Source organism: Ceratotherium simum, chromosome 11 (assembly GCF_057802395.1).
Source record: "Ceratotherium simum simum isolate JZ-2026a chromosome 11, ASM5780239v1, whole genome shotgun sequence".
Lineage (NCBI taxonomy): Eukaryota > Metazoa > Chordata > Mammalia > Perissodactyla > Rhinocerotidae > Ceratotherium > Ceratotherium simum.
Genome location: NC_141910.1, coordinates 68,652,501 through 68,666,216, shown reverse-complemented (window position 1 = coordinate 68,666,216; position 13,716 = coordinate 68,652,501). Strand labels below are relative to the sequence as shown.

At 43.2% G+C, this 13,716-nt stretch overlaps 2 protein-coding genes across 5 annotated transcripts in view; one reads left to right on the top strand and one right to left on the bottom strand.

The window, feature by feature from the left end:
* ASAP2 (ArfGAP with SH3 domain, ankyrin repeat and PH domain 2) overlaps positions 1-6,233 on the top strand; it is a 181,347-nt gene extending 175,114 nt beyond the window's left edge. For 2 of the 4 annotated variants that reach the window (XM_087437175.1, XM_087437177.1), the window contains 4 exons: positions 674-723; positions 1,226-1,296; positions 1,773-1,895; positions 3,764-6,233. In XM_087437175.1, the coding sequence (XP_087293301.1) occupies positions 674-723; positions 1,226-1,296; positions 1,773-1,895; positions 3,764-3,838 (319 nt within the window). In that variant the 3' untranslated portion in view covers positions 3,839-6,233. Of the gene's footprint in view, positions 1-673; positions 724-1,204; positions 1,297-1,772; positions 1,896-3,763 lie in introns of all 4 variants that reach the window. The other 2 variants (XM_087437174.1, XM_087437176.1) reach the window with 1 other exon arrangement.
* Positions 6,234-6,976: 743 nt separating this feature from the next.
* Positions 6,977-13,716, bottom strand: part of ITGB1BP1 (integrin subunit beta 1 binding protein 1) — a 13,116-nt gene continuing 6,376 nt past the window's right edge. The window contains exons 4-8 of the mRNA XM_087437186.1: positions 12,759-12,837; positions 10,523-10,656; positions 8,503-8,595; positions 7,803-7,952; positions 6,977-7,241 (exon numbers count right to left, since the gene is read on the bottom strand). Coding sequence (XP_087293312.1) covers positions 7,170-7,241; positions 7,803-7,952; positions 8,503-8,595; positions 10,523-10,656; positions 12,759-12,837 — 528 coding nt within the window. The 3' untranslated portion in view covers positions 6,977-7,169. The remainder of the gene's footprint in view (positions 7,242-7,802; positions 7,953-8,502; positions 8,596-10,522; positions 10,657-12,758; positions 12,838-13,716) is intronic.

Sequence of the window (13,716 nt, the reverse complement as noted above, 5' to 3'; positions counted from 1 at the left end):
CAGAACTGGTGTCACACCTTTTACTGGTGAAAATGCTGGCTCAGAAACCCGTATCCAGGCCTGCCAGATGGCAAGTCTGAGTTTGTAGACCCGTCTGCTGGCCCTGAAAACTGCCTCTCTTACCTGTGTGCTTCTACCTGTGGCCTTGGGATGTGCTGGGCCTGGAGGCTCACGGATGGGTCCTGAGCCATAGTCAGCCACCTGGGTTACAGGCAGCAGGGACCACAGAGGCGTGGATGACGCTGACCGATGGTGCCTGGACAGGTCCTGGCACAGCCACCATGGCCCTTCAGGGACTGATTTAGCGCCACCCTTACACGTGAAGAGACCAAGGCCTACACAGGGAAGGGCCTGAACAAACTGCGGGTAGAGCCGGCTCGTGCCGCTTCCAGCCCCAGACCTGGGTGGTTGCCTGCAGGCCCACGCGCACAGGAGCGCTTTGGGAACAGCCCTGGTTTTAGGATCAGGAGCCTTGGATCTAGCACTGTCTTCTGGGCCTCTCATTCTTCCTTTTTCCAAAAAAAGTAGTAGTTGAACGACAGCTGATACAATCAGCTCAGCTGTTTTTAACTTGAACACAGGTGGTTCCCTTACCAAGGGCGGTGATGTGGGGGCAGGTGACGTGCCTTTCAGGCCTCAGGTGTCCATAAATCGGTTTTCTCTTTTTTTGTAGGGCTGACAAGTCAACCCCACTGATCAACAAAGGCCAGCCGAGAGGACCTGGTAATTATTTCATTTGGAACTGGGATTTGTTTCTGCTTGGTCTGTGAGGGCAAAGTGGAGGATGTTTCCAGCCGTGGTCAACTCTGTATCAGGGCCCAGCTGTCCCCTACTTGGCAGCCCCCCTGCCCTCCACAGAGTCTCTGATGCTCCTGACCTTGGGGATGCTCTGTACTGTGCTCTGAATTCCTATCTCCTTCTGCTGATGGGGGCAAGGCGGGGAGGCCCCTGGTGGGGGCCCAGAAGTCTGTGGAGGAGGTGGTGACATCTGTCTCACTTGGTGACACTTGCACTCCTTGTACAGTCTAAAAGGTTGCATGGAAGTCACAAGGTTCTTTGGCTTTTAGGGTACTTTTCCCTCAACAGATCAGAAAATATCAGGAAACTTGCCTTTCAGACATGACACTGTGGCTTTTATATTGTTTATATCTCATGGTTATGACTAAGGGGGCATTTTGTGAGTTGATTGATTTTGGCCCTAAAGCAGTGGATGTTTCTGGAACAGAAGCTCTGGGTCCTCTGTCCAACGCCATGGCCTTGCAGCCCCCAGCGCCCATGCCCAGGAAGTCACAAACAGTAAGTGGACGAGCCCCTCATTTTCTGCCTCTTCACTCTGGCCAGGAGTGTGTGGGTTACTCTCCAAGGGCTCAGAGGAAACACCCTCTTCCCCTGGTTGGTGGGTGGAGGAGTCTTCCTGGATACCTCGTTGTTTGGATCTGGGCAGGATGCAACCCCAGAGATCACTAGCGGTGGGCTCGGCCTCTCACCACATGTGTGACAGACCCCCACATGCATACCGGGCACTGGGCTGCCTTCTTCCCAGCTCTCTTCACTCGGCTGGGATCGCTCCTTTTTTCTCTTCTGTCCTCCTCCTGGAAGCACCCCCCTTCTGGCCCCTAAGCTCCACTAACCTGCCTCATCTTGACACCGGTGGGCTCCCGGGCCTGCGGTCAGGACCCTTGGGACCAGCTGGAAGCATAGTGGCCCAGTTTTCTGCCCCAAGAGCTGATGGCTCCCTGCCAAATCTTTGACGCTTCCTCTCCTCGATGCAGACCAAGTTAAAGCCCAAGCGGGTCAAAGCCCTCTATAACTGCGTGGCCGACAACCCAGACGAGCTGACCTTCTCTGAGGGGGATGTGATCATCGTGGACGGGGAGGAGGACCAAGAGTGGTGGGTGAGTCAGGGCCTGGTCCTGGGATGGGCCCAGGAGGGGTGGAGCTGAATCCCTGCCCGCCTGGCCTGAGAGGTCTGTTCCCAGGTGAGGTCCTGAGGCCTGCTGGCTGCTCTGCCCCTCACTAGCCTCAGATGTCTCTTCCATGTACATCCACTTCTGAGTGGGCTTGATTTATCCCCCAGGTGAGGGTCCCCCTCATTAGGGTGGGCAGGCCAGTTGGGCTGCAGTTTCCAGAGCACGCTTGAGAGTCTGAAATGAGGCCCCTGCGTTTGAGGCCTTGAGTTTCTAGGTGGTTCCCTCCTCCCTCCACCACTTTGCCAGTTTGGTGAAGTGAGGCACATAGAAAGAGCTGACCTGGGGGCGGAGTCCCTGGGCGTCAGTCTTGGTCCTGAAATGAGCTGTGGCGTCCCCGTGGGAGCTGGGATGGGAGAAGCATGGGGCTTCCCCTGATGACCCTAAGAATCCAGACTCAGCCCTTACAGGCTGGGGGCCCTTGGGCAAGTGGCTTATGCTGCTAAGCCACCCCGTCTGTGAAAGGGAGGTCGCCACAGCACTGGCGTAGAGATTGTACCTGAAGGCCGCCAACGAGAGGCGGCTGTTGTAAAGCAAGGATAGTAGGATTAAATAACTTGGAGGAAGTGTGTGCATAGAGCATGTGGCAGTGTTTGCCACACAGTAGCCACTAATGGCCCAGCTCTGTAGACTGAGCTCAGATATCAGTAGTTCATGTTGTGATGATGCAAACAGGACTTGTGGAAGTCGCTCTGCTTTGCCGAGTGCAAGGAGTGCTAGTTGGCATCCTAGCAGAGCTCCCACCTGCGTGAACTGTAAGTTCTCTGTCTCCGGGGCTTTGTGAACTCTCGGTGCCTGGCAACACGGCTGGAGTCAGGTGTCTTCTTGTAGCCTCTTTCCCCGTGAGCGATTCAAGTGTCTGTCGGTCCAGAGCTCCCTCCTCTGTCAGCCTTGCTACGTATAGCACAGGCAGTAAAGGGGCCGCTGCTCCTGGTTCCCTGGTTCACACAAGCTTCTTGGGCCTCTGCTTACCCAGCTCCTGCTGCGTGGCCAGCCCGGGTGAGGCAGAGAGTGCATGGACGGTGTGAGGACCTGAACTTCCTCCCTCCCGACTGCCCGCACGCCCTGAGACCTGAAGCAGGTCTGGCTTTCACACTTGTGTACAACCCACTAAAAGGATGGACTCCAGCCTGACAACAGGCTTAGCCATCTGGAAAATACCTGTTCATTTCAAAAACTGTAGAAAATACAGAAAGGTATAAAGAAAGTAAATGCTGTCCATAATCGCAGGGCCCCCTTCCAAAAAAACCGACCAATTATTTTGGCAATTTTCTTTTAGACTTCCATTTACCTATATAATTTACATTGTTGAACTCATACTTGATGTATAACTTAAAATTTACCCAGAGCCAAAATAAATGGATTTATTGAAGTCTTCCATAAATGCTCAACTGCATTTAAATAGGGCCAAGTCACCATTGCCACTGCCTGTGACTCTGCAGCTCACAAACTTCTGACGCTCAATTTCTTCATCCATTAAGAAAAGACAAGTGTAGGGTGGTTGGTGGCCAGACAGCTGTCCAGCTTGCCCCCTAAGACGGCCAGGACTTGGTGCGGGGCATGTTTCTGTGCAGACACGTGACGCACCTCTGCCAGGAGCTCCTCACGGATAGCAGGCACACATGATTTGAAACGTGAGTGCAAGAGAAAAGGAAAGACAGTTTAGATGTTTTACCCAAGTAATTCTTTCTCAGACTTCTTCTGAACAAATCTTTTTCTCTCCAAATGCTATCATGCCCTTCAAAGTTTCCAACGTATGGAATTTTTATAACAACCTGAACTATTATTCATTTCAGATTGGCCACATTGATGGAGATCCCAGTCGTAAAGGAGCATTTCCCGTATCATTTGTGCACTTTATTGCTGACTAAATTGCTACTGAACACAAACACTTCTTTTAACAGTTGTTATGTTCCAGTTTCATTGTTGGTACCAAAACTCTTTCCAGATAACCAGTTTCATGAATTGTACGGTAGCCCACTTTCTCTAACGCCACTGTTCTGTTTTAAAAACTCAAAGCCATTTTATATCTATAAATGAATTGTTTTTATAATTTGTGGTTTTCATGAAACATTGCTATACTTTTATTAGGAAAACTGAATTTCCTAAAAGGTGAACTGAAAAGTTATTTTAACTACAGAATTAAGATCCTGAATCTACAGACTTAGCTGAACCTAAAAATGCTGGAGAGAGAAAGAAATTCTTCCTGCTTTCCTTGGCTCATTTCTGAAGTCAGTGACCTTTAGCGCAATTATTGTTTTAGGAAGCCAGTAAACTGTTGCTTTAGAAGTCCATAGCCAGCCAGGACTTTCTAGATAAAATGCAATCAGTTCACCTTTAAAGACATTTAAAAAAAAATACTTTTAAAGATTTCTTTTGAAATCCACCCAATGTTTATTTAAAGCAACTTGGAAATTTACACCTTAGTGCTGTACTTTCCAGCCCTAATTTGTGAGGTTGCAACTATCGTTGTATCCTGCATGTGCGTGTAATCTGTCGTGAGCAATCCTACCTAACAAAACTTCTGATGGTTTATTACGGCATACAGTAATAGCAGTTAATTCAGTTCTCGGTTATATAAAACTGCATTTCCTGAATTTGGTTAAAAACTAAGGATGATGGATTGCAAAACAGTTCTGTAAACTAGTTTATATGCTTTAGGTGTTTTGGAATTTGCCTTCTTGAACTTCATCACACAGGTAGATACTGTGGCACAGACCCCACTATGTTACCACATACCTGCTGTTTCCTATTGAGTGTACCACTGCCTTCCCTTTCTAGCTCATGAGAATGTTTACTCAGTTTAGTGTCTTGTATTTATATAATATACCAACAGGAATGGTAGTTACACTGTCTTGAAATTTAATCAGTCCATTTGTTTGTAATCAAGAGCATATTGGAAATCTGTAGGTCCCAGGTAATAAATACTCCCCAACATGCCAGTTTTACTATTGAAGTCTATCATATCATTCTTAAACTTAAGCTGCTGGGGGCGGGGGGGATTAGGTTGTATCTGATAAGATCAAAATTCATTAGTTTAATGAACTTGACTGTCATACCTCTATTTAGTAATTGTGAGCATAAGATTCATAGTAGGAATATTGGAAATTTTGGCATTCTTTGAGAATAAATAGGCATATAATGCCCACTTGGATGTTTACCAAAAGTAAAGGAATAAATTTAAATATAGGCTTGGAAAGCAAGGCGGTGATGCTTTTATTGCATTTGTTATGATGGTACATTTGATTGAAGCAGCCTGTCTTTATTATGCAAGACACTTGTAAGTGCAGAGCTTTTTTTTTTGTTTTTTTAATTGCATTGTATTTTTTGTTGCTATTATAAAGGAAGACAGAACAAACTGGAATGTTTTATGATATTATATGGCAGTTGCTTTTTGCCTTTCAAAGTTCTGGGTAAAAATGTGTTAGATCTGTAATTAAAGTCTTTTTTTAAAGCACTACATCTATTTTCACTAATTGTTAATTTCTGTTGTTTGAACCCTTCATTTAGTTAATTCTCTCATAGATTTAAGGAAGTAAACAGATATATTTTGCACAGTGCACTTCTTATGTATATTTTAACACAATCCTCCCACATCTGTATCTTATAATCGGCCTTTTGACTACTTGGTGCCAGCCTCATAGGATTTCAAGTTGATTCATATCAACATTTGAACGCCAGTCCCAAACTAATCTATCAGGTTCACTGGTACATAAATATCTAGGAAATATTTTTCCAGTCTACAATTTGGTGGTGCTATTGTGCAGTAATTAATATTACTCTTGCCAGAGGAGAAATTATATTAAAGACCCTACTAATATCCTTTCCTAGTTATTTGCTCTTTGCAAATTTTAAACAAGCAACTGAGAGAAAGGAAAACATTGTAGATATCTATTTATATTTAAAGTTTATGTTTCATGAACTTAGCTGCAGGATTCTGGCATTTTGCATGCCATTTTCCATCAGATCTGACTTCTAGGGATGATGACTCAGAAATATGTGCACAGACTAATAGTTACTGTGTGATCTGTTAAGGGATGGATAACATGATATGCAGCGTGGAATGCTATTTGAGATGTATGATATTCAATTCATTCACTTGATTACTTGGGTCTAGTTGCAGCGCAACTGTATATATTGTATAACCTAAATCAATTCTTATTTTCATTGTCCTTAATGCAGTGATTTATAATTAGAGCATGTTTAAGTTTACTCTTCTTGTTAACTAGTCATTTGACTAGAAAAAATAAAATACTTTTAAATGGACATGGTGTTATTTTTAATGTTTTTAATCCTTACAGCATTGCACATTAAAATGGTCCTTTAAAAAAATAACACTAGTGTGTACTGTACATGGGATTCTTTAATACTATTACTTTCAATATGAGCAGTAATCTTTTTTTTTTTTTTTGGTGAGGGAGATCAGCCCTGAGCTAACATCTGTGCTAATCCTCCTTTTTTTCTTCCCCAAAGCCCCAGTAGATAGTTGTATGTCATAGTTGCACATCCTTCCAGTTGCTGTATGTGGGACGCGGCCTCAGCATGGCCGGAGAAGCGGTGTGTCGGTGCGCGCCTGGGACCGAACCCTGGCCACCCGTAGCGGAGCGCGCGCACCCAACCGCCAAGCCACGGGGTCGGCCCTGAGCAGTAATCTTTTAAAGTTCTCTTAACTCTGAGATAAATAAATATTGTGGTTTACTAGCATGTTCTCCTGACAATATACTTTTCAAGTTTTACTTCTTGTGTCTTGAGTTGGCAGTGTCACTGTTTCAAACCAGCATGACCCAGGTCCCCAAGCCAGACCTCTGCCTGACCAGAGCTCCAAGCCAGTGAGACCACATCACAGGGAAGTGCTGCAGAGCAGACTGCATTAGTCTTCCTCAGAAAGTCTCAACGTTGATTGATTGATTATTCACTGCGTGCACTTCTGTGACACTTAGGTGTTAAGCTTGTATTTAAAAGTGACAAGCAAGGTTTCTTTTTTAGTCCCAGGAAGTAAATAACTTCACTGAGAGTTAATAAGACATTTTAATAGAAAAGCAAATGATCGATATTTTATACATTACATTTTCTTCAGGAAAAATCCAGAGCAAGGGATCATTTCATATTTCTGTAACAGTTCAGCATTGCAGATTGAAAACAGAACTATTTAGAAAACACCTGAACTTGCACATGAAGTCTACTTCCACTGGATTGCAGAATTCAGGATTTCTCAGATGTTAACACAGAGTCAAAAGCGGTGGATAAAACTTTGCAGATTGCTTGTGCTTGTTCCTACATTAAATGAAAAGATTCAGTAAGACAGTGTTCATAAATCTCTTCCTGAACTTAATTTGACCAGCAAAAGCTATAAATTTGACCCTCTTAACAGCTCTCCTGAACCTGCACATCAACAGTTTCAAAAAGCCCAGCACACAGCCTGCCTGGATCAGCACAACACATCACGTGCTCTCTTCCTGTGCTCCTTCGGAGAACTGCACGGGAGGTAACACATAGGACCCACGGCCTTTAGAAAGGACCATCACGAGTCAGTCAGAACAACAATATACAGGAAAGGAGGGGGCCTCTGCCCGTGGAGGACATACCACTGCCCTCACCTGATTTGTGTTTACCCTGAACCTTCCTGTCCTGGCACACGTGAGTGCTGCTCCTGGCCTGCAGCAGGTCTGGACAGCTGGCTGACCTAGGGCCTGACAGTCATTCATTATATTACACCAGGTATTAGATACCTAGTGGATAGCACCTCTGCAGCCTTTGGAAAGACTGTAAATAGTCTCTGGTTTTACCACTTCGTTTGATGAATAAGAGACTAACCAAGGTAACTTAAAACCTCACCAGGCTGTTGCACTGATAAACCCATAGGCTGTATTCTTCATTGCTTGCATCTGTGGTTTTCAGAGCCAGTAAGCTTTTTCCTGCCCCCAGACCATCATCATAACACACCATCCGGATGATTAAATATAGAGCATGCCTATGCAAAACATCCTGCAGAAGTCAGGAAAAAGAAAGATTGTGATTATTTTACATGTTTCTCCACTCTCATTATACACATTTTCCCATGCAGAATTTATTGTGAGGCTTTAAACGGACCATATCTATCCATGGATCTGGCAGAAAGTAGTTTTATAGGTTTTTCACCCAAAGGCATGTTCCAGTATGCTCAGTTACAGGGCAGTTTGCCTTCAGGATTATACCTTCCTGCTTAAATTCCAGAAAGAGAGGAGTAAGATGATCTAAGTTCATGATCCTGCTCTCTATGCCCAGCTTCCAAGCTGACAGCTGCTCTGAACTGGTGTGGAGTCCTAAGCTGAAAATGCATTAGGATTTTCAGCAGTGGGGATGTTGGCTTGTGCTCGACCACACAGGAGAAGCAAAAGGAAGCCCCTATTCATTGACCCTACAGAATGGGTCACTTTTAAGAGCAGCTGCCAGGAAGGTTTACAAACCAACCACTCTGCAAGCAGGAGCAGACCTGACTACCAGTGGGCTCTAATACCTAAAACACATTTTTTCCTTAATAAATTATGTTACTTACATACTGATCTGATGTTGATACTTTTATACCATACTTGGAAACTCCCATAATAAATTCTTCCTCCAGAGGAACGAAGGGCAACTTTCCATCTTGCTTTAAAGTAAAAATAAAGTACATGATACACATTAAAAATTGTTACATTCTTAAGTTTGATTAGTCAATTTTAGTATCTGGCCCAAACCTTTGCAAGACTGTGGATTACACAACAGCCTGGCAAGAATCTCTCCAAAGAGGCCAAAGAAAAATCCTCCCCTGCCCCTTTTTTTTTTCTTCAGTTCACAAATCTGAGCAAAGTTCAGATCCATGCACTCCATGAATATTGTCCTATCCCCTTGTCTTGGTGTTAACCCTAATTACAAACTGAGATACTTCTCACAGATCCCAGTGAGGTTAAAATATTTACATTCGAAAAATAAGTCTTATTTAGATTTAAAAATACTTAAAGCTTATACTAACGTCAGCACATGATTAGGAAACACGGCTGCTAGAACCATTTTTCTTAGCTGTTCTATATCTTACCCAAGTGTTAGATATGTCTGGTTCTCCCCATGCCCCAGGGCTTCAGGCAAGTAAACAGTGCTTAAAGAGTGGTTATTAGGCTCTCAAAAATACCAGTAGTACTTGGAGCTATTAAGTAGAACAGCACACAATACCTGATGGTTTCTCCCTAGCAGATTATCCAGTTTTATCTCCTAAGTCAGAATACTGCCTAACTTGTCTTTTCTAAAATAAATAAGATATTGTTGGCAATCAGTAGATGTTTCGTACTGTGAATGTTTTTGTGGAACTGTTTGCCTACGTTAAAGAAATTATGGTAAATGAGCTATGTCCAGACACCTTAATTTTGATCCTCACACTGCTCTAGTCACCTCTTGCCAGTCATTTCTCACAGTAGTTGAAAGCATTCCAAGATCAAAAGATGGGGTAATAGTAATGCTATTGTCAATAATGGAATTGTAAGAAGCCCCAATTCTATGGTGATATAAGAAATTGACCAGTCCTTATCAGAATCAAAAGAATCTGAGTTTTCGGGGGAAACTTTATTAGCAACCTTTCAGTACAATACTTAGATTAGTTAGTTGTTGCTTGCACATTGTTGAAATGACTTTATATTCCAAATTAAACGCAGGATACTAATTATGTCAGTCCAGACTACCAAGAATTCGCCGTTAAATGGCAAATTAGATTTGCTGATTTCCCTCAGAAGAGACGACTTTTACTTTCATGAGGATATGAAACGTTGTATTTAATGAATTCTCCATGGTTTAAGAGACCATACATTCCTAAGAGCACCCAACACTCTATGAACTGATAAAGGAATGTTCCCATTGCAGTAATATCCCTTTGTTAATGAACACAAAGACATTTAATTCCATTTTCTAGAAACTCAGGAAGCAACGTACTAACTGTATAGTGTTAAATCTTTTGGTTCATCCACTTCCACCTTGGCCAGGATCAAGACCTTATAATATTTTGTACACTAACCTCACACCTTTTATTTGTCTTAATTTTCATTCTTAATTTTCCTTCATGTTGATTTATTTATATTCTTGACCAGGATATATTTTTGAAACCCACCTCACCTCAATTCTTGTGGGAAACAGGGTACAAATACATAGATATGTTAGGTCAGCACCACTGTGAACTAGATTATTCAGAGAGCTGAAACTAGTTCAATGGAGATATAGTAAGGTCTTGCCAGACTGTTTTAAAAGCCTAACCTCTGGTGTGTAACCAGTCACCACACTCAGCTCCTCATTTAAACAAGGAGGTCAGTCAGCCCCAGAAAAAAGTAAAAAGGACTGAAGGAAGGAACAGTGTTGCTGTGTTCCTGTGCGACTCGGTCTCCATGGCACCTTGTAGCACCTACAACCACAGCGCTCAGTAAATATTTTAACAGTGATGAAAGCATGGCTTCAGATAAGACAGTGAGAAGACTTGGAGGAGCAAACCTCTCTCTCCAAAGCCGTGAGTTTACTCTATAGAAACTTAATTGAAATGTTGTTTGTTGTTTTTTTACCTGGGCAACATCTATATAATTTATCAAGTCTAGTGGCCCTTCAAGACTTCCCTCCGAGACTTTCAGTTTCTCAATGGCACCAACGTATTTTATTCGAAATTCTACACAGGTATCTGAATTATTGTTGCTTTGTCCTAAAGATAAAAGAAAAAATGTAATAGTAAGTCTTCAAAAGAAATAGCTGCATTACAGGGTATCCTCAACCCCTTCCCAAATAGGAAACAGACTGTGTCATCAGAACTTAAACTTCAGTAACAATAAAAATTGTTTTAATGCAAAATTTTTTGATGTAATGAGACAGAACTTAAAATTTCACTAACCTTTTCCTCAGTGACTCACAATATACTAAATGTATAAAAATCTCAATAGGAATAAATTAAGTATTGCTATCCTTCATTTCAAAACAAACAAGAAAACTAAAATGTCAACTAGATAATGATTGAGCACCTTTAAACTGCATAATGACATTTAATTATTTTTTGGTTTCTTCTCCCTCTTTACCATGTTAAGTTTTAACTTTCTTTCCTGGTCTACCTCTACCATTCAGTCAGGAAAGACCGGACAATTTTTTTGTGTGTGTGTGAGGAACATCAGCCCTGAGCTAACATCCATGCCAATCCTCCTCTTTTTGCTGAGGAAGACTGGCTCTGAGCTAACATCCGTGCCCATCTTCCTCCACTTTATATGGGACGCCACCACAGCATGGCCTGACAAGCGGTGCCTCAGTGCGAGCCCGGGATCTGAACCCGGGTCACCAACAGCGGAGCGCGAGTACTTAACCGCTATGCCACGGGGCCGGCCCCAGACAATTTAATGTAGAAGGAATAATGCTGGACAAGAAGTCCTTTAGCATAACAGATGTTAACAGGTTGAAGAACTATGCATGTGCTATAAAATACAATGCAAAATTACCACAAAGTATTTACGACATCTGCCATGGGAAGGGAATGCTATGGGATTACTTTTAGGTTGTGTTTATGTATTAAAAAAAATCCACATTTTTAATATTTTAAAGGCATCTCGGCCGGCTCCGTGGCTTAGCGGTTAAGTGCGCGCGCTCTGATGCTGGCGGCCCGGGTTCGGATCCCGGGCTCGCCCCGAGGCACCACTTCTCCGTCCAACGTGAGGCCGAGTCCCACATACAGCAACTAGAAGGATGTGAACCTATGACATACAACTATCTACTGGGGCTTTGGGGGGAAAAACTGAATAAATAAAATCTTTAAAAAATAAAAAAAATAAAAAAAATAAAGGCATCTGGAAGTAAAGATAATAGACCTTACACTACTACATTCTCTTTTACATCATATGTTTCTTCTCTCCACCGCCCCTCCCCCACCACCACTTTTTATAGCCTGACTGGTCCATGATCCTGAAAGGAAAAGGGGAAGGATTTTAGACAAGAAAATGGATATAGTATATTTCCAATTAGACACTAGCTAATACATGGGTTAGAAGCCACCTTTTGATTTCTAAAGAGCTACTCACTTTGGATGGCTGCATAAATGTTTTCAAGGGTCTGTAATAGAGGCTACCCTTAATTACCGTGTGCTCCTGATGTTTACGAGCTAGCGTACCTCTGGGTATATGGCTCCTTAATCCTTTTAGTCAGTGAGACATCTGTCTTACACCCCATAAACAACATAATTCATGCTCTGCCACCCCATTTCTTAGAAAGCTATTTTGAAACTTCTAAATTGTTACCATGATGTTTTCGGCACATTTGCTCTAGTACCAGTTAAGAGCAGTTTGCCAACATGCAAACCAAGGCAGTGGTTTTCACCAACCACTTTACACCCCCAACCCATGTTCCACCAGATCTCGGGCCATTTCTAAACTCTTGTCAAAAATGGCAGAGGAGAGGGGCTGGCCCAGTGGCGCAGTGGTTAAGTTCGCGCGCTCCGCTCTGGCAGCCCAGGGTTCACAGGTTCGGATCCCCGGTGCAGACCTACACCCATGCTGTGGCAGTGTCCCACATACAAAAAATAGAGGAAGACTGGCACGGATGTTAGCTCAGAGACACTCTTCCTCAAGCAAAAAGAGGAAGATTGGCAACGGGATGTTAGCTCAGGGCCAATCTTCCTCACGAAAAAAAAAAAAACCAAACTTAAAAAAAATGGCAGAGGAGAGAAAGAAAAACTCCAAATACTCAAGAACTCCTTGTGCTACCATGGTAAAACTACATGAACATCACTTAAAAGCCTTAGACAATAAGTGATCCCATCCTTTTCTGTACCTGAGCTTTTGGTGGAATCGGTATCGAGGCTGGCCACAGTGCTAGATCGTGAAAGGCCCCCAAGGCTGGAATCTACAGACTGAGAAACAACAGACAAACACACAAAATATAAACATAATTAGAAGCCCTATCTTCTCAAGTTCTCTACCAAACATTCAAATTATTTACGTATTACAGTTGAATCAACACATACACAGTCAGCTCAATTATTCAGGCAGATCGACTGTGACAGACTTTTCTAAAGACAAATTCTATAACGAACTTCAAAAAACAGATAATCCCAACTGCTCTTCCCATAACACAGTACTGGATACACGTGCCAACATTCCCAGTCTAAATCAAAGCCATTACCTCTGTCTCCTTACAAGTTGCCTGGTACATGTGAAAATCTACACCTTGCTTTCGTGTTATTTCCACTGAACTCAAAAAGCACCCTGTGCAGAAGGCAGGCAGGGAGTGTTATCCTGTTTAACAATGAGCACAGAGCCAGAGATGTGAAGTGATTTACCCAAGGCTACATCTAGTAAATACCCTAGCTCTCTAATCCAGGACACCTGGTTCCAGTCCCATGGCGGCTGCAGTTACTCCGATCAGCACTGGCCCTCGGCCGCCTACACAGGCTGCCTGCAGAGCAGAGCATAACTATCAAGGTGAATTGCAAAGAAAAACCACCAAAATTGTTAAGCAAAATACAAAGAATCCTACATGTTAGTATAGTTTGTGCTACAGAATTTTATACTCTCCGTGTGCTTAATTTCTTTAGAAATAACATTCTATGAAAACTTTTCATTCAAACATTAGTCACTTTTGGGGCCGGCCCAGTGGCGTAGCTGTTAAGTGTGCATGCTCCGCTGCGGCGGCCCAGGGTTCGGATCCCTGACGCGCACCGACGCACCACTTGTCAAGCCATGCTGTGGCGGAGTCCCATATAAAGTGGAGGAGGACAGGCACGGATGTT